General features: G+C 36.4%; 4 protein-coding genes and 1 long non-coding RNA gene across 5 annotated transcripts in view; all 5 read left to right on the plus strand.

The window, feature by feature from the left end:
- Positions 1 to 1,269, plus strand: part of LOC135206592 (larval cuticle protein LCP-17-like) — a 3,669-nt gene extending 2,400 nt beyond the window's left edge. The window contains exons 3-4 of the mRNA XM_064237933.1: positions 455 to 699; positions 964 to 1,269. Of these exons, the coding sequence (XP_064094003.1) occupies positions 455 to 699; positions 964 to 1,186 (468 nt within the window). The 3' untranslated portion in view covers positions 1,187 to 1,269. The remainder of the gene's footprint in view (positions 1 to 454; positions 700 to 963) is intronic.
- A 3,421-nt stretch (positions 1,270 to 4,690) lies between these two features.
- On the plus strand, positions 4,691 to 5,796 carry LOC135206449 (cuticle protein CP14.6-like). The gene is made up of 3 exons (XM_064237827.1): positions 4,691 to 4,819; positions 5,146 to 5,375; positions 5,499 to 5,796. Exons 1-3 carry the CDS (start codon positions 4,811 to 4,813, stop codon positions 5,719 to 5,721), a joined length of 462 nt encoding a protein of 153 aa, XP_064093897.1. The 5' UTR covers positions 4,691 to 4,810; the 3' UTR covers positions 5,722 to 5,796.
- A 6,686-nt stretch (positions 5,797 to 12,482) lies between these two features.
- On the plus strand, positions 12,483 to 14,295 carry LOC135206450 (cuticle protein AMP1A-like). Its single transcript, XM_064237828.1, has 3 exons — positions 12,483 to 12,596; positions 13,500 to 13,723; positions 14,019 to 14,295. The coding sequence occupies exons 1-3, from the start codon at positions 12,588 to 12,590 to the stop codon at positions 14,215 to 14,217; spliced, it is 432 nt and encodes a 143-aa protein (XP_064093898.1). The 5' UTR covers positions 12,483 to 12,587; the 3' UTR covers positions 14,218 to 14,295.
- A 10,428-nt stretch (positions 14,296 to 24,723) lies between these two features.
- LOC135206619 (cuticle protein AMP1A-like) overlaps positions 24,724 to 27,500 on the plus strand; it is a 10,318-nt gene continuing 7,541 nt past the window's right edge. The window contains exon 1 of the mRNA XM_064237960.1: positions 24,724 to 24,800. Within this exon, the coding sequence (XP_064094030.1) occupies positions 24,747 to 24,800 (54 nt within the window). The 5' untranslated portion in view covers positions 24,724 to 24,746. The remainder of the gene's footprint in view (positions 24,801 to 27,500) is intronic.
- On the plus strand, positions 25,829 to 26,525 carry LOC135206620 (uncharacterized). The gene is made up of 2 exons (XR_010312801.1): positions 25,829 to 25,949; positions 26,248 to 26,525. It is a non-coding gene; the product is annotated as an uncharacterized LOC135206620 (long non-coding RNA).

The raw sequence follows: 27,500 nt of genomic DNA on the forward strand, positions 1-27,500 counted from the left end.
GATTCCTTTCGCATTGTAAGAGAGCAGGAACTGGTCCTCAGGGTTTGAAATATTTTTAAGTATTTGCGGAAAATCAATATAAAATCTTTTTTGCCGTTTAGTTTGCAATTTCTTAACATTTACGTTTTTGTCATTCTGCTGCGTTTCATAATCGCTATTCACGAGAAAAACATTTACATCAATTTTCTTAAATATTCCTCGTATGAATACATATGTAATAATTCTATAACTGAGAAATGAATAAATTCCTGTATAAGCAAATACGTAAAACTTCAATTTCTTTTTTTTTTTTTTTAGTAAAAGCACCAGATATATACAAAGTATTCGGGACAAGAATATGCAGTCTAACAGTGGAGGTATTTACTAACAATGAACTATTGGTGCAAATGAAGCTGTAGCTTAATGCCAGCACGGGATCTTGTCTTTGGATCAGACTATAACGTAATAGTAACTCCTTTCCATATTTCAGATCTTTGCCATCACTACTTTGGTCGCAGTGACCTTTGCCGCCCCCCAGTACGGCTACGGCAGAGGGGGCGGCGACTCGAGCGAGGAGATCCCCATTCTTAGGGACGATCGCGACCGTGATGACTTCGGGAGGTACAGCGTCAACGTCGAAACCGCCAACGGCATCGAACTGGCCGATGCAGGAGCCCCCAACGGACCCAAGGGCGCTGTTGTATCCTCTGGATTTTTCTCGTAAGTTGCCAAGCTCTAGAATGTATTGTCCTTTGTAGGAGCAATATACCTTCAACGTAACCTGTTATGAAACTGCTCAAGACTAACATGTAGCAGTAATTCTTTGATTTAATACTCAAGCACGGGGATTCCTCCAGTCCATGGAAACTGATGAAATAAGTACGTCTTTTTTCGCAGGATACACAAAAAATGTGTGCATACCATAATAATGATGATAATAATTAAGGATATGCTTGTTGATTTGGTTACTTTTACTATTTTCAGCTACACCTCTCCGGAAGGGATTCCAGTCCTTGTAAAATACGTCGCCAACGAAAATGGGTTCCAGCCCCAGTCCGACCTCCTGCCAGTGGCTCCCGAATTCCCCCACCCAATCCCCCAATTCGTCCTGGACCAAATCGCCTTTGCCGCTGAAGAAGACAGACGTGGCAGTTCTTCAAGGCCTTCCTCAGGATCTTATGCCCCTCCCCCCCCACGCTACAACTAGGTCACTATTTTTCCGTGCTGGAATGTGCAACGAACGAATCTATTTATTGTTATGTTGAAATGTCTAATAAATGATTACTAATAGCTCTTGCATTTTCTCTTCCATGTCAAGAAGAGCCCATTGACACATCAAATTATAAGATTCCTGTGAACTACTGATTAGCTTTTAACTGAGATTTGAGAGTGAGGATGTCACTTGGGAATTATTCTGTAATCTAGTTCATAATTCAAACCAGTGTCTAAGTCGGCCCTTAGCTGCAGTTACTTTTTATCCTTTTACCGTCTGTCCCTTCAGTCTCTCTTCTCTTCGTCGGCTTTGTTCCTCTCAGTTACAACCGTAGATCCTTGAATGTCATTCATTTTAATTCATGGGTCTCTTTATTGTGTTGTCCAATTAATCCAGTTCGCTCTTTCAAAGTCGTCATCGCTGAATGGCCGCAAGTTCGCCAGTGCTTGACTTTGGAAACTTGTAATTCATAAATTGATTTACTTTTACCGAAGACTGGTCAAACCATTTACAACATCTTTATATATTGAATTCTGGCCAACATCATATAAGCTATAGCAGGTTTCTGATAGGCATTTTTCAAATCTCCTTCAATAAAATGATTGGCAACCTAATATGCAAATATAGCACAAATTTAATGCTAGGATAAAAGTTAGTGTCGTTTGAAAAGTAGCAATGATAAAATAACGTTTGTGTTTTATTTTGAAAATAATTTCTCTTAAGTGCGACAAGAATCACAACAAATCTGTCATAAAAACTGACTGACGTTGTGACTCAGGCTAAGAAGAAAAGGTGCCTCAGAAACATTAACATTAATTTCTACAAAGAACTTCTCTTGCTGAATACTACATAATTATCGCTGGAAGAAAGAAAGAGTAATTGTGTACAATGTTCCTGATTTTATTCCATTGACTTTCTGGGGCTCATTGCGACCCCTGCCCCCTTTAATACTGTTTTCCTGCTGAACTGACGCAGTTTGGATCCGGAGACCACCTCACTTACAAGCAATAATATAGAACTGATCTAACATAGTCAGTAACGGAAAATTATAACGCAAAATAGAAATACTCAAAGCGTTTTTGTTTAATAGAGCAGAATCTCAAATTTGTGTACTATTAGTGATTATTCTGTGAACAATTCCGTGTACTACCGAGTTTCTACTTTGGAATATCCAAAAAATAGAGGAACAATTTAATGGTACTTCTGGAGGTGAGATTCAGTAATTTTTCTTTATTATAATGATTCTGTTTAATCTATTTATTTTCCTTAATTTTGTTTAAACAAAATGACAAGATAGACAAGTTAGAATTGGAATGCCGTCTAGGTTGCGTTATATTACATTGCGTTGTAACGAAATGTTAAGGCAAAAATGTCTACTTCAACACCATTTTTTCATCTTTTCTTTAAACTTATCATTGCATACTGCAGAATTATCTTTTCTATTATGGCACTGTAAAAACAATTCCCTTACAATTGAATGTTGTTCAGAATATATTAAAAACGTTACAGTAACTAAAAATGCAAGTTAATCTTCCAGTAGAAAGAGATGGCATATTATTGCTGCTAGAGTAAATATAAAGAAACAGAAGGTAGGAGGGATTATCATCCCACTAGGAAATGCCTCAGTCTCATAGTCATTGGTCTGGAAGAGAGGGTAGAAAAAACCATTCGTTTCTGCTGAGGTGACAAAGTTGCTGGAATTTCATAGCTGGTGGTGTTCGATAAAACCGTCATATACTCGTATGGTCTGACCAAATATCATATTGATTAGAGAGTAAATACTTTTTTCAGTAGTGTTGTCAACGCTTATAAGCTTATTAAAATGAGCCAAGATCAGTTTGAAAAGTAAACATCATATTCAAGGACGATGCTATATCTCGGAAGCATTATGCTGTAAGAGTATTTCGAATAAAAGCATATAATATTTTCGCAGTGTGATTAGGACTCATAAAATAGTTTTTAATATTAGAATATCAGGACATCGATAATTTCATAAGTTTCTTGATTAAAAAGTATTTTGAGATAAAGAATTTTAGGAATATAAATGTGAAATGTGAAGGGCATCATAAGCAGTATAATATAAATGACAATATAAGTTTGGAAAACAGACACAAATTTGATTAGAACAATACAATGTTTTTTTTTGTTTTTTTGTTTTTTTTTGGCGACGGTAATATAATTTGCACTTGATCATCAAGACATGGAATATGATGAATTTGTATATATATATATATATATATATATATATATATATATATATATATATATATATATATATATATATATGTATATATGACCAACCCAGCATTGCCTGGGAAAACTGTCTCTCTCTTATTTCAGCCCTCTTTCTCCTCCCTAACACCTCCTATATGCAATCATTCCATGGGCGTCATTCTTCCACACATTCACACTCTCTCTCTCTTCTCTCTCTCTCTCACTTCCTCTCCAACTCTCACTCTCTCCATTTCCTGTTAAGATAGTTGCTTTAATTACTTTGCCCAACATTTCTAAGTTATTACATTACACCCCTTTTCACCCACCATTTATATTAGGGCTGAACTTGGAATTAAAGGGCATCGGGAGTTTCAATATTCATCTCAGCTACCTTGAAAACGATGGATTATACACCAATATCTGTCATGTTTGACATATCACTTTTCACCCTTTCTCTTCCCCCCACCCGCTTCCGTATCAGGGCTGGACTTGGACTTAAGTTTGCATCGAGAATGTCACTATTCATCATGGCAACCTCGAGATCTTTTGATTAGACACTAATACCTATCATTTTTGGTTAGTTTTACAGATCACCCCCTTCCCAACCCCATCCTTTGGTGCCAGTGATGTATTACCCCCACAGTATTCTATTCCTGATAGTGTCATATGTATACCAGGTTTGGATGAAATTGCTCAATGCATTTCAGTTTTATATATATATGTATATATAAATATGTTATTTGCAAATAATTTACACACACACACACAACACACACACACACACACACACACACACACACACACATATATATATAATATAGATATATATATATATATATTATTATATATATATATATTTATATCTATATCTTTCACTTGGATCCAAGGCTTTGTAATGACAAGTGTGTCCAAATAAGTGCGAAGAATACGAGAAGTTAAGAGGACCTTGTGGCTATTGCAATGTATGACATACGTATCTGGAGAAGAATGACCAGTAGATTATATATATATATATATATATATATATATATATATATATATATATATATATATATATATATATATATAGACAGAGTATTACCTCGCTAAACCTGATACAATTTTATTGATTACCGGTAGAACAACACAATCACAAATAAGCGAAATGATGATAAGATCCGAGTGAGAGAAAGAAGATAAGTGAGAAAAGTCGAAGTTAGGAAATAGAGGTATATGAACATTGCATAAGCATCAAACCAAAGTTCATGAACGGGCGAATTCTCCGGATGAGATGGTTTGAATGAATGGATCGTCTCCAGTGACCAGACAAATGGCAACGTGGCAACTTAGTTGTGGGTGGGGTTCGTTAGCATATAAAGACATATCGCAACTGCAGACCATCACAGTTCTTCGAAAGGCACCGACATGAAGTTTGTAAGTTCCTGCAAGAAACTGACGCTCATTCAGCTTGGGTACATAAGAATTATAACTGTCAAGATGGCACTCAAAGGACAAGATCAAGTTTCAGGATGTGTTGGAAACCACAACCATACTGATAATAGTCTACTTAGAGACGGAATATCTGGTTATAAACCGCCATCAAAGACTTAGGATAAGATTATCTTTTGACAAATTCACTTAAAAGAATGGACAATATTGTACGCTTACTTTGCAGTAGATACTTTCCAAAATGTTGAGAACGGTAACTATAAATGCCACGGATCTCTTCCGCGCAATTGAACGCTTGCTTCTGTTTCCAGGTCATTGTAATCGCTTCCTTGGTATCTGTAGCCTTTGCCGCCCCCCAGTACGGCTACGGAAGAGGCGGTGGAGGCTCGAGCGAGGAGATCCCCATCCTGAGGGACGATCGGGACCGCGATGACTTCGGGAGGTACAGCGTCAACGTCGAAACCGCCAACGGCATCGTACTGGCCGATGCTGGAGCCCCCGAAGGACCCAAGGGCGCCGTTGTGTCCTCTGGATTTTTCTCGTAAGCCCTGTTTTAGCCATTTTCCAATGTTACAAGAAATTGTTAATCATTATACCACTATTGAAACATCTACTTTGACAAACGACGTAAATTCTAATGAAACCGTGTCTACGTCCTGCGAAGGTACACTTCCCCAGAGGGCATTCCAGTCCACGTGAAGTACGTTGCCAACGAAAACGGCTTCCAGCCCCAGTCCGACCTCCTGCCGGTGGCTCCCGAATTCCCCCACCCAATCCCCCAATTCGTCCTCGACCAGATCGCCTTCGCTGCTGAGGAGGACAGGCGTGGCAGTTCTTCGAGATCGTCCTCAGGATCTTATGCTCCTCCTCCCCCTCGTTACAATTAGATTATCTCGTTGTTGGAAAGTCGAACGAGCGAATATATTTATTACCAAATGGCGAATAAATGATGCTTCAACATATTTGACACATAAAGTTTTATTCTCATATCAAATAATTAATTCTTTTTCTGGTATGTGCATTATACTGAGGGGTTCTCATGTTTATATATAAAAGCATTGTTATGTGGTACATACTTATCTAATATTAGTAAAATTACACTTTGTGGAGTCAGTTGGCTGTAATAACTTTTTTTTTTTTTATGGCAAATGTGAATTTATGAAAATGACAGCTCCATAGGGATATAATAATTCCACGAGTGAATAATAGTCAAATGCAGCCAGTGGTATAAGTATATATGTAAGTGTTTACATAATAAAAATATGGAATGTTAGTCCATATATATAAAAGTCTAAAACTAAAGAGGTCAACCAGATTGCTTGCAGGAATGTGATCAGACTAGAGACGCTAAAGATGACGTATACAATAAGTATGTAAGCTAAGATAACATGCCGTCACCTGTAGTCATTCAATTGTTTATAAACATTAGTCCAAGCTCCCTGCTTGAGACAACTACCCCGACCTATTATTCAAACGGCCTACGTGATCTGTAGCGTGTCTCATTCGATTGTGTGTTCGTATGAAACTATGTCATCTGATAGTATGTTCATATGTTCGAACTACTGTCTGTTCCTTCATAACTTGTAACAGAGATGGTAGACGAGCAGAACAGAGTTAGCTATCGTCATTAGAAGACCTGTACCTCTTTACCTAAGCTTTATCATGTAGAGGAATAGGATTAGCCATCATCATTGGCAGAAGCGATCAAGCTATCGTCATAGAAGACTTGTACGATCATACCTGATCTTCATCATGTAAAACTTCAGAAGAATATACTATTTTTATACCTTGTGTTTTCTACAAGAACCTCACCGAACCATGAGTTTAACACATCGTCGTAAAGATAATACCGACTTCGTAAGTGATCTACAAAACCCCAGACACTCCATTGAAGATGGAAGTGCAATACCAACCGACTTAGCGTATAGATTATCGCTAGTCTAACATTACCTCATAGGGCGCCTTATCATACAAGGCACAAGCCCTAATATATATACAGTATTTCAGCATGGCCATCGAAAGACCACGAATATTGTTAATTAAAAAAAAAAACATACGTGAATAATTAAGAGATTCCAGGAATTTTAAACAGCTTTTGACACTTGAACTTCTGTATGGATTGAATATTCTTCTTAAGTCAGAATCATCATATCCATAACAGATGAAGTGATGTACTTTCAGCCAGCATATCCATCTGTCTGTCTGAAAACAATTTGGAAACAAGATCGTTTGGAGTCGGGAAACCTCTGCAATGGAAGAGGTGTCCGCAACTGAGAAGTAATGATTAGATTGGTTACTAAAATCTGCTATAATAGCGCTTAGTGTTGCGTTTGTTTAATCCTGGCTGAGGTATTGAAGGTTAAGCAGACCACCCCGTGAAAAGTCCTTTCATCACAAAACCGAAATTCTCGTATCTCCCGAAATAGAAACAGTCACGATTCGCACCTTTGGGTGAACATTTCCTGAAAATCTACATGCTAAGGTAATCTTGCTGTGAAAAAAAAAAAAAAAAAAAAAAAAAAAAAAAATGAAACAAGCACAAGTTTATGGTCAGATGTCATAGTTGGATTTTTCACTGACTTCTGAATTTTTATATTTGGAGAGTCAATTCATCCTGAGGTTCCATAAATACGTGTGAACTAATTTGCTGTAACCTGTGGGCATTGTAACTCGAATCGTAAACAAATATACATTTACAAAGAGGTTTTGGGTGGCTTCCTGGTTCCTAGTAGGCAGTGGCAAGTTCTCTTGTTTATGAATTGCTGACGGTTAATTATTTGTCATTGTTTTGTACGTTTAATGAACCCGTCATGATTTGGATGGCTAAGCATAACAACGAATTTTATTCTGAATTCGTTTTACAGATAAATTTTGTAGAAGATGTAAAGGCGTTTCCATATTTCCCATTTATTGCTTGGATAACTTTTAATCATAAATTATACAAGGAGTAACACGATTACGAAATAGCATGAAAAAGCCTTGGAAGCCTCTGAATTATGTTGAAATGACTCACGGAAATTAAGGGGGTTTAGCTGTGGAATTCTGATTATTAGATTATTATGACCTGGTGACCCCAGTGCCATAAGAGTAAGAAGCCGTATCCTTAAGCGAATATTTGAAAAACCAGTCACAATTGAATTTGTGGATAATTAAGGGGGGTTTAGCTGCGAAATTCTGAAGGAAAGAAAAGCCTCTTGGATTTTTATTATTAATGACAGATTGCTTTTAGAATTTCTGTTATCCTTGGAAAGCTTTATGGGTCGTGTGATCTTTGGTCAAAATTTGTTCATTCTGATTTCTTTTAAAAGTATTCTTGTATATGCAGAAAGGTAGTCACTTTGTTTATGATGCTTAGTTTTATTCTTTATGATACTGCTGGTCATTTGCCCCTCATACGAAATAGTTGGTAAAGAAAAATATCCAAGTCTTGTCAATGTAAAGAAATATCAAATGGCAGTACTATGAACACTACAGTTTTTTCCTGGTGAATGCTTTAGATGTACTTATTTCTATTAATAATAATAATAATAATAATAATAATAATAATAATAATAATAATAATAATAATAATAATAATAATAATAATAATAAAATAATAAGAATAATAATAATAATGGGGCCGAAACATATCGAAATTAAAGAAACAACTGAGTCTGAAAATACAGTAATAATAAAAAAAAATGCTTGTATTAACGATTTTGTAACATAGATCACTATTTACGATTACGTTGTAGTCCCCGGATTATAGTAAAAAAGAAACTGAATAAAAACTATATATACCAGAAACTACCAGACCTTCACATTCAAAATACCAGAATAACACCATGAATAGAGGGCAATTACTTAGCAGTTTCGCGGTTTATGATAAACGCATTGTTAGAAAAAATAGAGAAAATTCTTTATAAGATAAATTCAGTTAACTGTCATTCTTTTTATGAAAACATGTATCCGAGAAGATCTGCTTCCTACTTAATAATAATAATAATAATAATAATAATAATAATAATAATAATAATAATAATAATAATAATAATAATATGTTGGAAACAGACCTTCTTTCAAACATGTTTTATTAAAAATAATGACAGAATTCACAGAATTGGAATTCTACCATTATTTTTAATATAACAAATAATAATAACAATAATAATAATAATAATAATAATAATTAATAATAATAACATATAAAAACATAAAATAAAAGCCCTCCACTGGAGCCTGTGCAAGAAACATCAGCTACCTTGCAGTAATAAGTGGTACGAGCACCAACCTGAAGGAGTGATAGAAAACGATCAGGCAAAGATCCTCTGGGACTATGGTATCAGAACGGATAGGGTGATACGTGCAAACAGACCAGACGTGACGTTGATTGACAAAGTCAAGAAGAAAGTATCACTCATTGATGTCGCAATACCATGGGACACCAGAGTTGAAGAGAAAGAGAGGGAAAAAATGGATAAGTATCAAGATCTGAAAATAGAAAAAATAAGAAGGATATGGGATATGCCAGTGGAAATCGTACCCATAATCATAGGAGCAACTAGGCCACGATCCCAAGATCCCTGAAAAGGAATCTGGAAAAAACTAGAGGGCCTGAAGTAGCTCCGAGGGCCTCATGCAGAAGAGTGTGATCCTAGGAAACGGCAACATAGTAAGAAAAGTGATGGACTCCTAAATGAAGGAAGGGGAGATGCAACCCGGAACCCCACACTATAAATACCACCCAGTCGAATTGGAGGACTGTTGATAGAGCAAAAAAAAAAAAAAAAAAAAAAAAAAAAAAAAAAAAAAAAAAAATAATAATAATAATAATAATAATAAATAATAATAATAATAAATAATAATAATAATAATAATAATAATAATAATAATAATAATAATAATAATAATAATAATCATCATCATCAATGAGTGATACTTTCTTCTTGACTTTGTCAATACCATGGGACACCCTAATTGAAGAGAAAGAGAGGGAAAAAAATGGATAAGTATCAGATCGGAAAATAGAAATAAGAAGCATATGGGATTATTGCCAGTGGAAATCGTACCCATAATCATAGGAGCACTAGGCACGATCCCAGATCCCTGAAAAGGAATCTAGAAAAACTAGAGGCTGAAGTAGCTCCAGGACTCATGCAGAAGAGTGTGATCCTAGGAAACGGCGCACATAGTAAGAAAAGTGATGGACTTCTAAGGAGGGAGGATGCAACCCGGAACCCCACACTATAAATACCACCCAGTCGAATTGGAGGACTGTGATAGAGCAAAAAAAAAAAAAAAAAACAAAAAAAAAAAAAAAAAAAAAAAAAAAAAAGAGAGAGAACAAAAAAAAAATAATAATAATAACAACAACAACAAGAAAATCTGATTATAATGGTCGGCACTAAATGCAGAATATATGTACACGATAAAGGTTCGAAATCAGTACTAAAATGAAAACACTTACGGTCGTCTTCCCGTCAGGTAAGAACTCTGGACTACATCAAGATATTAGGATGACGTGCGGCTTCGAATACCAAAGGTGAGAGAACTCATCTCATTAAGCAACGTGGTAAAGGACCATCAGTGTAGTAGAAGATTTTTTTTTTTCACCGCAGGACGCCAGTCCTTTTGAAATATTTGGCAAAAACTTGTAAGACAAGACATGATCGGAGAGACTTACTTTTCGCGCACTTGACCCACAACCATCTATTTCATTCTTTCCAAAAATATGGAAATAGGGACACGTGTTGTAAACTATGCTTCTTCTCATGGAGGAACGAAAAAGGAACTCGCACTGCAAACAGAATGGTTGAATATTGCGTTAACTTCCTTGATGGACGATCATTTGTTCTTGTATTTTTGTTCTAAATAAAACATATTGCGATTTTGCACTTAAAGGATCGAACACAGGAATATGTGTTACAGTATAGATCCGTTATTGATGATCGTTCTACTCTTGACAAGTTTCCCATAGCTCAACTGCAATATGCGATTCTTCTGTTGACAAATGAAAATGGATTCAAGAGATTTTGTAATCCAACTATATCGCTGACGAACGGACGCAACTTCATTTGCTAACATACACGACGCTTTCAAATTACGTATCTTTCCTTAACAAATTGATGCATTAAATCGTGCTTTATATATATCAGTTAAACACTTCAAAATGTGTATTATTTTGTAGGCCATGTAGAGATCATTTGCAACGTTTGACGAATTGCAATACAACGCCAGGACATGGTCATCCTTATTGACGGAATACTTTGAGTATCTAATTTAAAACAAGTACCATCTGGTATTATTCTCCCACTGACGAAAGATAAGGGCCTACTAGTTTTATTATCACAGCTGCAGACAGGGTGGTTTTTCCTCACAAGGGCAGTGCGGACATTTGTTTTAGGCAAAACATTGTTTAAATGGACCATCAGATTACAGATTACAACTCTCTCACTGACTGAGAAAAATTATAAAGTGTTTGAATAAGCGAGTGACATTTTTCAGGAAATGACCGAATACGGCAACTCCTACTTTTTTAAAGAAAATCTAAATTTATTTATGAAATAACTAATTTGGAATTGTAACTACTAGTTACCCTATTTTTAATTTTTTTTTTGTTAATTTTCATTTACATTTAGAGTATCAGATTTTAGTTAAAATGCCGTATAACCAAGTTAAATTTTTGCCTAACAAAAGCAACATTTGATTAAATGGGGTTATCATTCCGTGACTATTTATGTCCTAAATAGTTTTCAGATATAGTACCTAGCAACAGGGTTTTGCTAAAACAAAGTTGCACGAGTTTGATATTAGTTCTGTGCAATTAAGAAAATTATTATTAGAACGTCTAAATATGTAGAAGTTTCTGTATCAGGCGTCTCTTGTAGTACCTAATTCTAGGTTACCAAAGGAATTAAAATAAAGGATTAAGATTCACTTGGAATAAAAATCCGGTCACAGATCTTGACCTTGAAACTCATCGGGAAAAAACGAGAAGTGACCAAATAAATTCCCGCAGTGCTGACACAGAATAAACCTGTTTTTAAAAATGTTTTTAGAATATTGCATGTTTTTAGAAATGCGCATTTTGTACATCTGTCAGTTGAGTTCAATAAAAACTGCCTAAAAGAATTTTTTTTTTTTTATGTAATAATTAGATTTAAAATCGGGGGTTTTATAAATCCTCTGGACATAAATCCTGAGAAATGTGGAGTAATTGGAATAAAAGTAAATTGTGAATGTGGATTTTGAAACTGATGTTTAATCTAACCATATATAAACATTTCAGATCTAAAATTCAAGTTCACACGGGAAACTTAAATGATAAAAATTTTGTGATTTTTTTTAACAAGAAAACAAATTCTTGCCGAAGTTAGGTTTACTTTTTTCTTAAAAGTTAAGACTCGATATCGGTGAAATTAAGACAAATATATATATATAATATATAATATATATATATATATATATATATATTTATATATATATTTATGTATAAAGAGAGAGAGAGAGAGAGAGAGAGAGAGAGAGAGAGAGAGAGAGAGAGAGAGAGAGAGAGAGAGAGAGAGAGATTATGAAATTCGAGGGATCTCGCCTTCCAGGGCATCTAATGATTGCATCAATGCAGGCCAGAGTTCAGCAATTGGCCAATCTTCGGTTAGGACTATATGCCGTCCAGATATTCTAAGTCGGCAACTCTTAGGATGGGAGTGGCTCTTGCTATATAAATGAATGGAACTGGCAAAAGATCATCACATTTTCCCCCCAACATCCAACAATGAAGATCGTAAGTAGAGACAAGGACGCTTGTGGAAACATTTTTGAAATTAGTCAGGTTATGAATATAACATTGGAGACAGTCAGACAACTGGGCATTGAACTTATAAAGCCATAAGTTTGCATACAGATTCGTGATATATGTCGTCATCGCTCTCGTTTGGATGTGATCTACATTGACGAGAAGATGAGGTGTCTTCACTATTCGAGTGTACAACCTGAAACTAATATCTATATTCTTTTTATTATTTTATGGTGGTGGCTTTACTGAACACTGAAACACAGCAGAATTATGTTATCTTTTAAGTTGGTTGTTTATTGCTGTGAAATAATAACGTAAATAAACATTTCTTGAGAAATTCTTGCAATTATAGATCGCGAAAGGTAATCTCAACCATTATAGCTATAATCAGATTATATTTAATTTATAACACTGGTGCACTTTTGGCCATTCACCCCTTAAGGCAGAGAAAAGAGGCAGTTAGAGTGGTTGGACAGCAAGGCAAAGAGATCCAGAAAATAAGAGAGATGAAGTACGAGGATCTGAAGCCGAACTGAGAGAAAACTCCACAGTTATGGGGAAAGAGTTGGACAGCAAAACTAAAGAAAGGAAATGGGAATGGAGGTCAATTCTCAGGTAAAACATGAGATGTAGCTGGGGCGGAGGGGATGATGTAAACGCCCTTCAATAAAGCGTACAGTGCACTACGTGAGGTCCACTGGTAACACTACTGTCCTACAGGAACTTGAATAAGATGAATTACTTAAAGAGGATCAACTTCACTTATTCGTTCATTTATTATGATCTGTAATTTCAGACAGCATCAAGAAATTATGAAGCAATGCTGCTTCATTAGAAAAAATCCTGTGAAGTATGAGAATTTCATAATGGCATTGATGTTCTACTCTGCAGGTCATCATCTCAGCCGCTTTGGCAGTTGTGGCCTTTGCCGCGCCCCAGTACGGAAGAGGCGGCGGAGACTCGAGCGAGGAGATCCCCATCCTGAGGGACGATCGCGACCGCGATGACTTCGGGAGGTACAGCGTCAACGTCGAAACCGCCAACGGCATCGAACTGGCCGATGCTGGAGCCCCCGACGGACCCAAGGGCACCGTTGTGTCCTCTGGATTCTTCTCGTAAGTTATGAATTTTAGCATTACTGATTCACTTGCGTTGTATTGAAGACGTTCTAATTTAAGAAACAGTTACGAAAATCAGTATCATACTATTTTTTGTGTTAGATTTATGACGCGTTAGCATCACAAGCTGTAAGTAAAACTAATGACTACAAATGGATAAGATTCTTCTATGACCGTCAGTCTCAATTGACATATCCCAACTCGGTCTCTAATGACTCTCAAAACATGAGATGCAACACCTTTGCTCTTTGAATAAATAATTGAAACAATTTCATTCCATATTTTCTTACAGTTACACATCACCCGAGGGCGTTCCAGTCGAAGTGAAATACGTCGCCAACGAAAACGGATTCCAGCCCCAGTCTGACCTGCTTCCAGTGGCTCCCGAATTCCCTCACCCTATCCCCCAGTTCGTCCTGGACCAGATCGCCTTCGCTGCTGAGCAGGACAGGCGTGGCAGTTCTTCAAGATCTTCAGGAGGATACAACTAAAACACTTCTTTTCGATGTTAGGATGTTAACCGAACGAATTTATTTATTCCTTTGTCAAATAAATGTTTAATTGAGTGAGCTCTTGTTTTCATTGGTTTTGAGTCTTCTGTCCTCTATTTGCCTTAATGCTTAGGGGTTATGTTTTGTCCAACAACCTTCCACAGGAGTACCAGAAATGAAATATAACGAACCAGGTACTACCCGCCAGGTAAAAATATTACTTATTTTGGGGCGTTAGGGTCTACGAGCTACTTACGTGTGGGAATGAGAAGACAGGAGCATTTCAGGTGAAGTATTGCGTTTAAGTGTGACTTCAATATCATTAAGCACTATTTATTTTTCCTCACTAGTAACATAGGATTACTAAAGGCTCGATTGTCACGCCGTCTCAGAATTATTTTAGGGATTTCCGTGAAATCCCATTGGGCATCTACTTAAAAAGCACCGAATTATGGACTGTTTAAGGCTTCCTCGGAACTTGAAGATGATCACCTTCTAAGCCACCCAGTTATAGAAGGGTCGGTAACGACGTCACTGAAGTCTTGATTTCTCCTCTGTGCGTTGGTTCGAATCCACGAGAGGACTTGATTATCAAATTAATTTTTTTTTTTCCGTGAAGAAAAGGTACATACATACAACGAGAAAAATAGCTTTTGAGAATTTAAGGTGGATAAAGACAATGGCATAGGTAAAACATAGTTTGTAAAGAAGGCACAACCATTTGTCGTTCTAATGTTTTACTATACAAAGTTTTATAAGTATTACCGACGAAAACTAATCACTAATTACTTAGGTAAATGGGAATTCCTGCCTATGTTATCAAAAATTCGTCCTCCGAAATCTGTAAAACCGAAATTATTTTTCCATCTTAACCAAGTACGATCCGGTGCTTATAGTTTCATGTCATTTGATTTTTTCTTATACTTATACATAAAACTGATTTAAAAAACACAAATAAAATATCATCGGTATATTAGGAAATATATGAATAAAGACTGGGTTTGTGTTTATCTGAAATATTACTTGCAGTAAAAATAATTGAAATATGAATATCGATCTAATTTCTATACGTTCATAACGCTTATATTCTCAGTATATGCCGTGAAATCTTTTGAGTATTGAGATCATACTTCGACAGATCAATGTAAAGAAAAAGATGGCATACAATCCTTCAATGGGTTTTCTGTAATAAAGAAGTTTTGTTGAGAGATCATAAAGCAAGAGGAGAGAAAATGGTGCAGGAGGTCCAAACGTATTATAAGGTCATAGCAAAAAAATAATTATTATTTTAGGTTATGAATGATGACGTACAATTTTCTATCATATCTCCACAAAAGAAATTATGTGATGAGGTCGTAGGTTATGTGCCATTCTATTCGTAGCCGATTATAATCAAATGAAATTTGAGATGTTCTGTAATTACTTGCGTCCAGAACAGCTCGCCAGTCGGAATACCAGGCCTTCAGTCCACGTGAAATTAGCTAACAAAAACGGATTTCAACATCAATCCGACACCCCCCCCACCGCCCCCATCCGTCAAATTCCCCAGCTCCTTCTCCACCACATTTGCCGGGGTGGAAGCTAGATATCGCAGCTCCTCGAAATCTCCACCTGGATCTTATGTTCCTCCTCCACCTCGATATAAAAATATTCAGTTACGTATTATAATGTTTTATAAACGACCATCTCTGAAATTATAAAAAAATAATTCCCATTACCAATGGATTATGTTCACTGAACGTACAGTTTACAATGCGCTGAAATAATCAGCCTGCATTAATATTATACGACCTAATCCTCATTCTTATCATCACTCATGTAAATTTTCTGTTCACTTATCACACTATGTCAAGCTTAAAATATAAGTTACTGTAATATACGAGGTACATCTCCCCGGTACAACATTCGTATGAAGTTAAAGGACTGATATATTGTTAATATCTAGTAATTATTATTATGTTTTTTCGAAAACATAATTTTAATTGTAAAGCAGATATTGGTTATTAGTAAATAACTGGTAAAATGAGGATTTCTATCATATCTATTTTACTGTTTTTAAATAAACCAAACACTATTTGACAGTGCATCTAAGTCCTTATTTATAAAGGGTATTAATAAATTAATCTAACTTATTCAAGAGTTGGTGAAATTAATAAAAACGTTGTCTTTCGGATTTGCGATGGAAAGCGTAAAATTACAAGAGACCAACTGATAAGACAAATGAGATTATTATGACCTGGTGACCCCAGTGCCATAAGAGTAAGAAGCCGTATCCTTAAGGGAATATTTGAAAAACCAGTCACTATTGAATTTATGGACAATTAAGGGGGGTTTAGCTGTGGAATTCTGAAAGGAAACAAAATCTTCTCTGATATTTATTATTAATTACATATTGCTTTTAGAATTTCTGTTATCCTTGGAAAGCTTTATGGTCGTGAGATATTTGATCAAAATTTGTTCATTTTGATTTCTTTTAAAAGTATTCTGGTATATGTAGAAAGGTAGTCACTTTGTTTATGATACTTAGATCTCTTCTTTATGATTAGATCTATTCTTTATGATACGGCTGGTCATTTTCTCGTCATATGAAAAAGTTGGTAAAGAAAAATATCGATATCTTGTCAATGTAAAGAAATATCAAGCGGCAGTACTATTAGCACTACAGTTTTATCTAGGTGAATGTTTAGGATGTAATTATTTCTATGATAATAATAATATTAATAATAATAATACTAATAATAATAATAATAATAATCATAATAATAATAATAATAACAATAATAATAATAATAATAATAATAATAATAATAATAATAATAATAATAATAATAATAATAATAATAATAATAATAATAATAATAATAATAATAATAATAATAATAGTGGCCGAAACATTTCGACATTAAAGAAACAACTGAGTCTGTAAATACAGTAATAATAAATCAATATTGTATTAACGGGTTTGTAGCAGAGATTACTTTTTACGATCACGTTGTAGTCTCTGGATATATAAATTGAAATTCAACCAGAATAAAAAATATATATACCTCATATATTTAATCATTGATAATACCAGAACTTAACATTCAAAATACCAGAATAACACCATGAATAGAGGCCAATTACTTACCAGTCTCGCTGATTATAACAAACAAATTATCAGAAAAATAGAGATAATTCATTATAAGATAAAACATGTATCTGAGAAGGTCTGCTTCCTACTGCTACTACTACTACTACTACTACTACTACTACTATTACTACTACTACTACTACTACTACTACTACTAATAATAATAATAATATTTTATTAAAAGTAATGGCAGCATTCACAGAACTGATTTTGTACAAAATTCTTTCAATTCTCCTTATGATTTGTCTTTCTGGCACACTGGTATTACAAAGGAGCTGTCCAATATTCATCGTGTTGTAGGTCGTCAACGGAATTTCGGGCTGTTGTTATCAAAGGTGACGGGGGTATCAGTGGCAGTCTGGGGGTCGGCTACAGGTATTCAGGTGTGTCTCCCTGATACCCCTTCGCCTTTCATAACAGCAGCTAAAATTCTGTTAACGACCTACAGCACGATGAATATTGGACAGCTGCTTATGATTTGTGCCAGAAAGACAAATCATAAGGAGAATTGAAAGAATTTTGTACAAAATTAATTCTGTGAATTCTGCCATTATTTTTAATAAAACATGTTTGAAAGAAGATCTATTTGCAGCATACACAACAACAACAACAACAACAACAATAATAATAATAATAATAATAATAATAATAATAATAATAATAATAATAATAATAATAATAATAATAATAATAATAATAATAATGGCTTTTATTATATTTCCGGCGTTGAGTTTTGACTTGATAAAAGCCATAAACACATGGGCAGTGCCAGTAATCAGATACAGCGCAGGAATAGCGAATGGACGAAGGCCAGAAAACTCCGCAGCATAGATTCATCAAAACCAGGAAACAAAAATATTGAAACAACAACCAAAGCACTACACCCAAGAGCAAATACGGATAGACTATACATAACACGAAAGGAAGGAGGAGAGGACTGCTAAGTATAGAGGGACGTGCGTCAACATTCGAGAACAGACACTGGCAATATCTGAAAACAGTGAAGACGAGTGGCTCAAGAGTGCATGGGAAGAAGGACTAATAAAAGTAGACGAAGACCCAGAAAATATACAGAGACAGGAGAATGCAGACAGAACAGAGAAACTGCACAACAAACCAATGCACGGATAATACATGAGACAGACTAAAGAACCATGCCCAGCGATGACAGGTGGCAATGGCTACAGAGGGAGAGCTAAAAAAGGAAATTTCAACTGAAGGAATGATAACAGCGGCAACAAGATCAGGCCCTAAGAACCAGATATGTTCAAAGAACGGTAGACGGAAATAACATCTCTCTCCCATAGTAGGAAGTGCAATACGAAAAATGAGACCATAAACCACATTGCAAGCGAATGTCCGGCACTTGCACAGAACCAGTACAAAAAGAGGCATGATTCAGTGGCAAAATCCCTCCACTGGAGCCTGTGCAAGAAACATCAGCTACCTTGCAGTAATAAGTGGTGGACGAGCACCAACCTGAAGGAGTGATAGAAAAACGATCAGAGGCAAAGATCCTCTGGGACTATGGTATCAGAAACAGATAGAGTGATACGTGCAAATAGGACCAGACGTGACGTGATTAACAAAATCAAGAAGAAAGTATCACTCATTGATGTCGCAATACCATGGGACAACCAGAGTTGAAGAGAAAGAGAGGGAAAAAATGGATAAGTTATCAAGATCTGAAAATAGAATAAGAAGGATATGGGATATGCCAGTGAAAATTGTACCCATAATCATAGGAGCACTAGGCACGATCCCAAGATCCCTGAAAAGGAATCTAGAAAAACTAGAGGCTGAAGTAGCTCCAGGACTCATGCAGAAAGAGTGTGATCTAGAAACGGCACACATAGTAATAAAGTGATGGAACTCCTAAGGAGGCAGGATGCAACCCGGAACCCCACACTATAAATACACCCAGTCGAATTGGAGGACTGTGATAGAGCAAAAAAAAAAAAAAAATAAATATAAATATAATATAATATTAATATTATTAATATATAATAATAATAATAATAATAATAAAAAAATAAATAATAATAATAATAATAATAATAATAATAATAATAATAAGAACATCCTTAGTACAAAAAGACAAGAGTAAGGGAAATATAGCCAGTAAACTACAGGCCTATCACCTGCCTACCAATAATGTGGAAGTTACTAACAGGTATCATCAGTGAAAGGCTATACAACTACCTAGAGGAGACAAACACCATCCCCCTCCAACAGAAAGGCTGCAGAAGGAATTGTAGGGGCACAAAAGACCAGCTCCTGATAGACAAAATGGTAATGAAGAACAGTAGGAGAAGGAAAAACCAACCTAAGCATGGCATGGATAGACTATAAGAAAGCCTTCGACATGATCCCACCACACATGGCTAATAGAATGCCTGAAAATATATGGGGCAGAGGAAAACACCATCAGCTTCCTCAAAAATACAATGCGCAACTGGAATACAATACTTACAAGCTCTGGAATAAGAATAGCAGAGGTTAATATCAGCAGAGGGATCTTCCAGGGCGACTCACTGTCCCCACTACTCTTCGTAGTAGCCATGATTCCCATGACAAAAGTACTACAGAAGATGGATGCCGGGTACCAACTCAAGAAAAGAGGCAACAGAATCAACCATCTGATGTTCATGGACGACATCAAGCTGTATGGAATAAGAGCATCAAGGAAATAGATTACCCTAATCCAGACTGTAAGGATTGTATCTGGGGACATCAGGATGGAGTTTGGAATAGAAAAATGCGCCTTAGTCAACATACAAAAAGGCAAAGTAACGAGAACTGAAGGGATAAAGCTACCAGATGGGAGCAACATCAAACACATGATTGAGACGGGATACAAATACCTGGGAATAATGGAAGGAGGGGATATAAAACACCAAGAGATGAAGGACACGATCAGGAAAGAATATATGCAGAGACTCAAGGCGATACTCAAGTCAAAACTCAACGCCGGAAATATGATAAAAGCCATAAACACATGGGCAGTGCCAGTAATCAGATACAGCGCAGGAATAGTGGAATGGACGAAGGCAGAACTCCGCAGCATAGATCAGAAAACCAGGAAACATAATGAACACAATACACAAAGCACTACACCCAAGAGCAAATACGGACAGACTATACATAACACGAAAGGAAGGAGGGAGAGGACTACTAAGTATAGAGGACTGCGTCAACATCGAAAACAGAGCACTGGGGCAATATCTGAAAACCAGTGAAGACGAGTGGCTAAAGAGTGCATGGGAAGAAGGACTAATAAAAGTAGACGAAGACCCAGAAATATACAGAGACAGGAGAAAGACAGACAGAACAGAGGACTGGCACAACAAACCAATGCACGGACAATACATGAGACAGACTAAAGAACTAGCCAGCGATGACAATTGGCAATGGCTACAGAGGGGAGAGCTTAAAGCAGGAAAAACTGAAGGAATGATAACAGCGGCACAAGATCAGGCCCTAAGAACCAGATATGTTCAAAGAACGATAGACGGAAATAACTGAAGGAGTGATAGAAAACGATCAAGCAAAGATCCTCTGGGACTATGGTATCAGAACAGATAGGGTGATACGTGCAAACAGACCAGACGTGACGTTGATTGACAAAGTCAAGAAGAAAGTATCACTCATTGATGCCGCAATGCAATGGGACACCAGAGTTGAAGAGAAAGAGAGGGAAAAAATGGATAAGTATCAAGATCTGAAAATAGAAATAAGAAGGATATGGGATATGCCAGTGGAAATCGTACCCATAATCATAGGAGCACTAGGCACGATCCCAAGATCCCTGAAAAGGAATCTAGAAAAACTAGAGGCTGAAGTAGCTCCAGGACTCATGCAGAAGAGTGTGATCCTAGAAACGGCACACATAGTAAGAAAAGTGATGGACTCCTAAGGAGGCAGGATGCAACCCGGAACCCCACACTATAAATACCACCCAGTCGAATTGGAGGACTGTGATAGAGCAAAAAAAAAAAAAAAAAAAAAAAAAAAAAAAATAATAATAATAATACAACTACCTAGAGGATAAAAACACCATCCCCCACCAACAGAAAGGCTGCAGAAGGAAGTGTAGGGGCAAAAAACACCAGCTCCTGATAGACAAAATGATAAGGAGGAACAGTAAGAGAAGGAAAATCAACCTAAGCATAGCATTGATTGACTATAAGAAAGCCTTCGACATGATACCACACACATGGCTAACAGAATGCCTGAAAAATATGGGACAGAGGAAAACACCATCAGCTTCCTCAAAAATACAATACGTAACTGGAATACAATGCTTACAAGCTCTGGAATAAGACTAGCAGAGATGAATATCAGGAGAGAGATCTTCCAGGGCGACTCACTGTCCCCACTACTCTTCGTAGTAGCCATGATCCCCAGGACAAAAGTACTGCAGAAGATGGATTCTGGGTACCAACTCAAGAAAAGAGGCAACAGAATTAACCATGGTAAGAACATCAAGGAAATATATACCCTAATCCAGACTGTAAGGATTGTATCTGGAGACATCAGGATGGAGTTTGGAATAGAAAAATGTGCCTTAGTCAACATACAAAAGGGCAAAGTAACAAGGACTGAAGGGATAAAGCTACCAGATGGGAACAACATCGAAGACATAGATGAGACGGGATACAAATACCTGGGAATAATGGAAGGAGGAGATATAAAACACCAAGAGATGAAGGACATGATTAGGAAAGATTATATGCAGAGACTCAAGGCGATACTCAAGTCAAAACTCAACGCCGGAAATATGATAAAAGCCATAAACACATGGGCAGTGCCAGTAATCAGATACAGCGCAGGAATAGTGGAATGGACGAAGGCAGAACTCCGCAGCATACACCAGAAAAAAGGAAACATATGACAATACACAAAGCACTACACCCAAGAGCAAATACGGACAGACTATACACAACACGAAAGGAAGGAGGGAGAGGACTACTAAGTATAGAGGACTGCGTCAACGTCGAGAACAGGACACTGGGGCAATATCTGAAAACCAGTGAAGACGGCGCACATAGTAAGAAGAGTGATGGACTCCTAAGGAGGTAGGATGCAACCCGCAACCCCACACTATAAATACCACCCAGTCGAATTGGAGGACTGTGATAACCCCCCCCCACCCCCCCCCACAAAAAAAAAAAAAAAAAAATAATAATAATAAGAAGAAGAAGAAGAAGAAAAGAAGAAAATCAGATTATAATGGTCGGCACTAAATGAAGAATATATGTACACAATAAAGGTTCGAAATTAGTACTATGATGATAACACTTACGTTCGTCTTCCCGTCAAGTAAGAACTCTAGACTACATCAAGATATTAGCATGACGTGCAGCTTCGAAAGCAAAGGTGAGAGAACTCATCTCATTAAGCAACGAGGTAAAGGACCATCAGCGTATAGAAAATTTTTTTCCCCCAGCTGGACGCCAGTCCTTTTGAAATATTTGGCAAAAACTTGTAAGACAAGACATGATCGGGAGACTTACTTTTTCGCGCACTTGACCCACACCATCTATTCTTTCCCAAATCATGGAAATAGGTACAAGTGTTGTAAACTATGCTTCTTCTCATGGAGGAACGAAAAAGGAACTCGCACCACTGCAAACAGAATGGTTGAATACCGAGTTAATTTCTTTGATGGATGATAATTTGGTCTTATATTTTTGTTCTAAATAAAACATATTGTGATTTTTCCCTTGAACGATCGAATACAGGAATGCGTGTTACAGTATAGATACGTTAATGATCATCGTTCTTCTTTTGACAAGTTACCCATAGCTCAACTGCAATATGCGATTCTTCTGTTGACAAATGAAAAATGGATTCAGAGATTTTTGTAATCCAACTGTATCGCTGACGAACGGAACGCAAACTTCATGTGCTAACATACAGGACGATTTCAAATTACGTATCTTTCCTTGACAAATTGATGCATTAAATCGTGCTTTATATACATCTGTTAAATACTACAAAATGTGTATAATTTTGCAGTCCAAGTAGAGATTATTTGCAATCTTTAACGAATTGCAATACAACGCCTGGACATCGTCATCCGCATTGACGGAATAATTTGAGTATCTAATTTAAAACAAGTACTATCTGTTATTTATTCTCCCACTGACTAAGGATTGGGCATACTAGTTTTGTTATTACAGCTACAGACAGGTTGCTTCCCCTCACTCGGGCAGTGGGGACTTTTGTTTTAGGGAAAACATTGTTTCAATGGACCATCAGATTAGAGATTATTTAAAATGTATTTTATACAGCGTCGCATCCTTCAAGAAATGACCGAAAAAAACTCGTACTTTAAAAAAAAATCTTAATTCATTTATGAAAATATTAATTTGGAATTGCAACTACTACTTACCCTAGTTAATTTTTATTGTCTTAAAATTTTTTTATTTACATTTAGAGTATCAGATTTTAGTTAAAATGTATAACTAAGTTAATCTTTTCTGCCTGTTAAAAACATTATTTTGATTAAATGGGGTTATCATTCTGTGACTATATATGTCCTAAATAGTTCTCAGAGATAATAATAAGAACAGGAATTTGCTAAAAGAAAGTTGCACGAGTTTGGACGTTTAAATATAGAGGTTTCTGTAACAGGTGTCTCTTGTATTACCTGATGCGGGGCTACTAAAGGAATTAAAACAAAAGATTAAGATTCACTCGAATAAAAAACTCGGTCACAGATCTTGACCTTGAAACTCATTGAGAAAAAAACGAACAACTGCCTCATAAATTCCCGCAGTGCTGACACAGAATAAACCAGTTTTTAGAAATGTTTTTAGAAATGTGCATTTTGTACATCTGTCAGCCGAGTTCAATAAAAACTACCTACAAAAAAAGCAGTTTTTTTTTTATGATAAGTTTTAATATTGGGGCTTTTATAAATCCCTCTGGGCATAAATCCTAAGAAAATGGAGTAATTGGAATAAAAGAGAATTGTGAATGTGGATTTTGAAACTGATGCCTAACCTAATCATACATAATCTCTTCCGATCTAAAATTCAAGTTCACACACGAAACTGAAAAGATAAGAATTTTCTGATTTTGTAACAAGAACACAAATTCTTGATGAAGTTAGGTTTACTTTTTCTTAAAACTTAAAGACTCGATATCCGGGTTGTGATATTGGGACAAATTTATATGGAGAGAGAGAGAGAGAGAGAGAGAGAGAGAGAGAGAGAGAGAGAGAGAGAGATTATGAAATTCGATGGATCTCGCCTTCCAGGGCATCTAATGATTGCATCAATGCAGGCCAGGGTTCAGCAATTGGTCAACCTCTGTTGGGACTATAAGATGTCCAAATATTCTAAGTCGGCAACTCTTAGGATGGGAGTGGCTCTTGCTATATAAATGAATGGAACTGGCAAAAGATCATCACATTTTCCACAAACATCCAACAATGAAGTTCGTAAGTAGAGACAAGGATGCCTGTGGAAACATTTTTGAAGTTAGTCAGGCTATGAATATAACAGTGGAGATAGTCATACAACTGGGCATTTGTAAAGCCAGACTTTTGAAGACTATTACCTAAGTTTGCATACTGATTTGTGATATATGGCGTCCTCGCTCTCGCTCGAATGTGATCTACATTGACGAGAAGACGAGGCGTCTTAACTATTCGAGTGTACAACCTCAAACTCGTTATTTATTTTCTGTATATTTTTTTTATGGTGGTGGCTTTACTGAAACCTAAAACACAGAAGTGTTATGTTATATTTTTAAGTTGGTTGTTTATTACAGAAAAGTATAAAGTAAATAAAAATTTGAGAAATTCTTGCAAATATAGATCGTGGAAGGTAACGTTAACCATTATAGCTATAATAAGATTTTATTTTATTTAGAACACTGGGGCCCTTTTGGCCGTTGAGCCCTTAAGGCAGAGAAAAGAGGCAGTTGGAGTGGTTGGACAGCAAGGCAAGGAGATCCAGAAAATAATAGGAATGAAGTACGAGGATCTGAAGCCAAACTAAGGGAAAACTCCACAATTATGGATAAAGAGTTGGACAGCAAGGCTAAAGAAAGAAAATAGGACTGAAGGTCAATTCTCAGGTCAAACATGAGATGCAGCTGGGGTCGACGGGATAGTGCAAACGCCCTTCAATAAAGCATACAGTGCACTACAGAAGGATTACTGATGGCACTACTTCCCTACAGGAACTTGAATAAGATGAATTACATAAAGAGGATCAACTTCACTTATTTATCCATTTATTATGATCTATAATTTCCGATAGCATCACGGAATTATGAAGCAATGGCTGCTTCATTTAAAAATCCAGTAAATATAAGAATTGCGTAATCACATTGATTTTCTACTCTGCAGTCATCATCTCAGCCGCTTTGGCAGTTGTGGCCTTTTGTTTTTGCCGCGCCCCAGTACGGAAGAGGCGGCGGAGACTCGAGCGAGGAGATCCCATCCTGAGGGACGATCGCGGGGAGACCGCGATGACTTCGGGAGGTACAGCGTCAACGTCGAAACCGCCAACGGCATCGAACTGGCCGATGCTGGAACCCCCGACGGACCCAAGGGCACCGTTGTGTCCTCTGGATTTTTCTCGTAAGTCATGAATTTTAGCATTATTGATTCACTTGCGTTGTATTTGAAGACGTTCTCATTTAAGAAACAGTTACGAAAATCAGTATCATAAATATTTTTTTTGTGTTAGATTTATGACGCGTTAGCATCACAAGCTGTTAGCAAGAGCTAATGACTACAAATGGATAAGATTCTTCTATGACCGTCAGTCTTCATTTACATATCCCAACTCGGTCTCTAATGACTCTCAACATCAGTTACAACATCTTTGCTCTTTGAAGGAATAAGGAAAACAATTTCATTCCATTTTCTTTTACAGTTACACATCACCCGAGGGCGTTCCAGTCGAAGTGAAATACGTTGCCAACGAAAACGGATTCCAGCCCCAGTCTGACCTGCTTCCAGTGGCTCCCGAATTCCCTCACCCAATCCCCCAGTTCGTCCTGGACCAGATCGCCTTCGCTGCTGAGCAGGACAGGCGAGGCAGTTCATCAAGATCTTCAGGAGGATACAACTAAAACACTTCTCTTCGATGTTAGGATGTTAACCGAACGAATCTATTTATTTATTCTCTTGTCAAATAAATGTTAAATTGAGTGGGGTCTTGTTTTCATTAGTTTTGTTTCTTCTGCCTCGAATGAGGAAAATGTCTGTCCTCTGTTTATCTTTATGCTTAGGGGTTATGTCTTACAGTCTTCCACAGGAGTACCAAAAATGAAATATAACGAATCAGGTGTTATTAGGTACTACTCTGAGTCAGGTAAAAACATTCCTTAAAAGTACGTGGGACGCATTTAGGGTCTATGAGAAGACCGGAGTATTTCAGAATTCCCGTTAAATCCTATTGGGCATCTACTTAAAAAGCACTGGATTATTTACTGTTTAAGGCTTCCTTATAACTTGAAGATGATCACCTTCTAGAGCCACCATTTACAGAAGAAACCGTAAAGACGTCACTTAAGTCCGGTGTTTCCTCCTCTGTGCGTTGGTTCGAATCCACGAGAGGACGAAATTTTTAGAAACAAAAAAATTCTCATCCCGTTAATATATATGAAACTATATTAATTCCGAGAAGAGGGAATTGGATATTAAATGACGTTTGTAGCTTAATGCATGCACTGTGTGACGGGATAAAAATTCATATATATATATATATATATATATATATATATATATATATATATAATATGTATATATATATATATATATACATATATATATATATATATATATGTATATATATATATATATATATATATATATATATATATATATATATATATATATATATATATGCATTAAGCTACAAATGTCATTTAATATCTAAATCGCTGTACCTCTGAATTAATATATTTTTAAATGTTACCTAATGGGAGTTTTTTTTTTTAGTTGATAAGGAATTCGTCGGCTCATGGGCGAGAACTACGGAACCAAGAAATCAGGAAGTACATTGGAGCACTTTAAACCAGAAGGCTATCACGGAGAGATAGGGCGAATCAGATAGTAAAGGACATTCGTAGCTTAATGCGTATAATATATAAATCACGATGATATAGATATATATATATATAT

This window comes from Macrobrachium nipponense, chromosome 31 (genome assembly GCF_015104395.2).
Source record: "Macrobrachium nipponense isolate FS-2020 chromosome 31, ASM1510439v2, whole genome shotgun sequence".
Taxonomy (NCBI): Eukaryota; Metazoa; Arthropoda; class Malacostraca; order Decapoda; family Palaemonidae; genus Macrobrachium; species Macrobrachium nipponense.

What these genes read in the sequence shown, in the direction of transcription:
- LOC135206449 (XM_064237827.1), top strand. An exon ending in GTGTCCTCTGGATTTTTCTC is followed by an intron (nt 5,376 to 5,498) that starts GTAAGCCCTGTT and finishes CGTCCTGCGAAG; the next exon opens with GTACACTTCCCCAGAGGGCA.
- LOC135206450 (XM_064237828.1), top strand. An exon ending in GTGTCCTCTGGATTCTTCTC is followed by an intron (nt 13,724 to 14,018) that starts GTAAGTTATGAA and finishes ATTTTCTTACAG; the next exon opens with TTACACATCACCCGAGGGCG.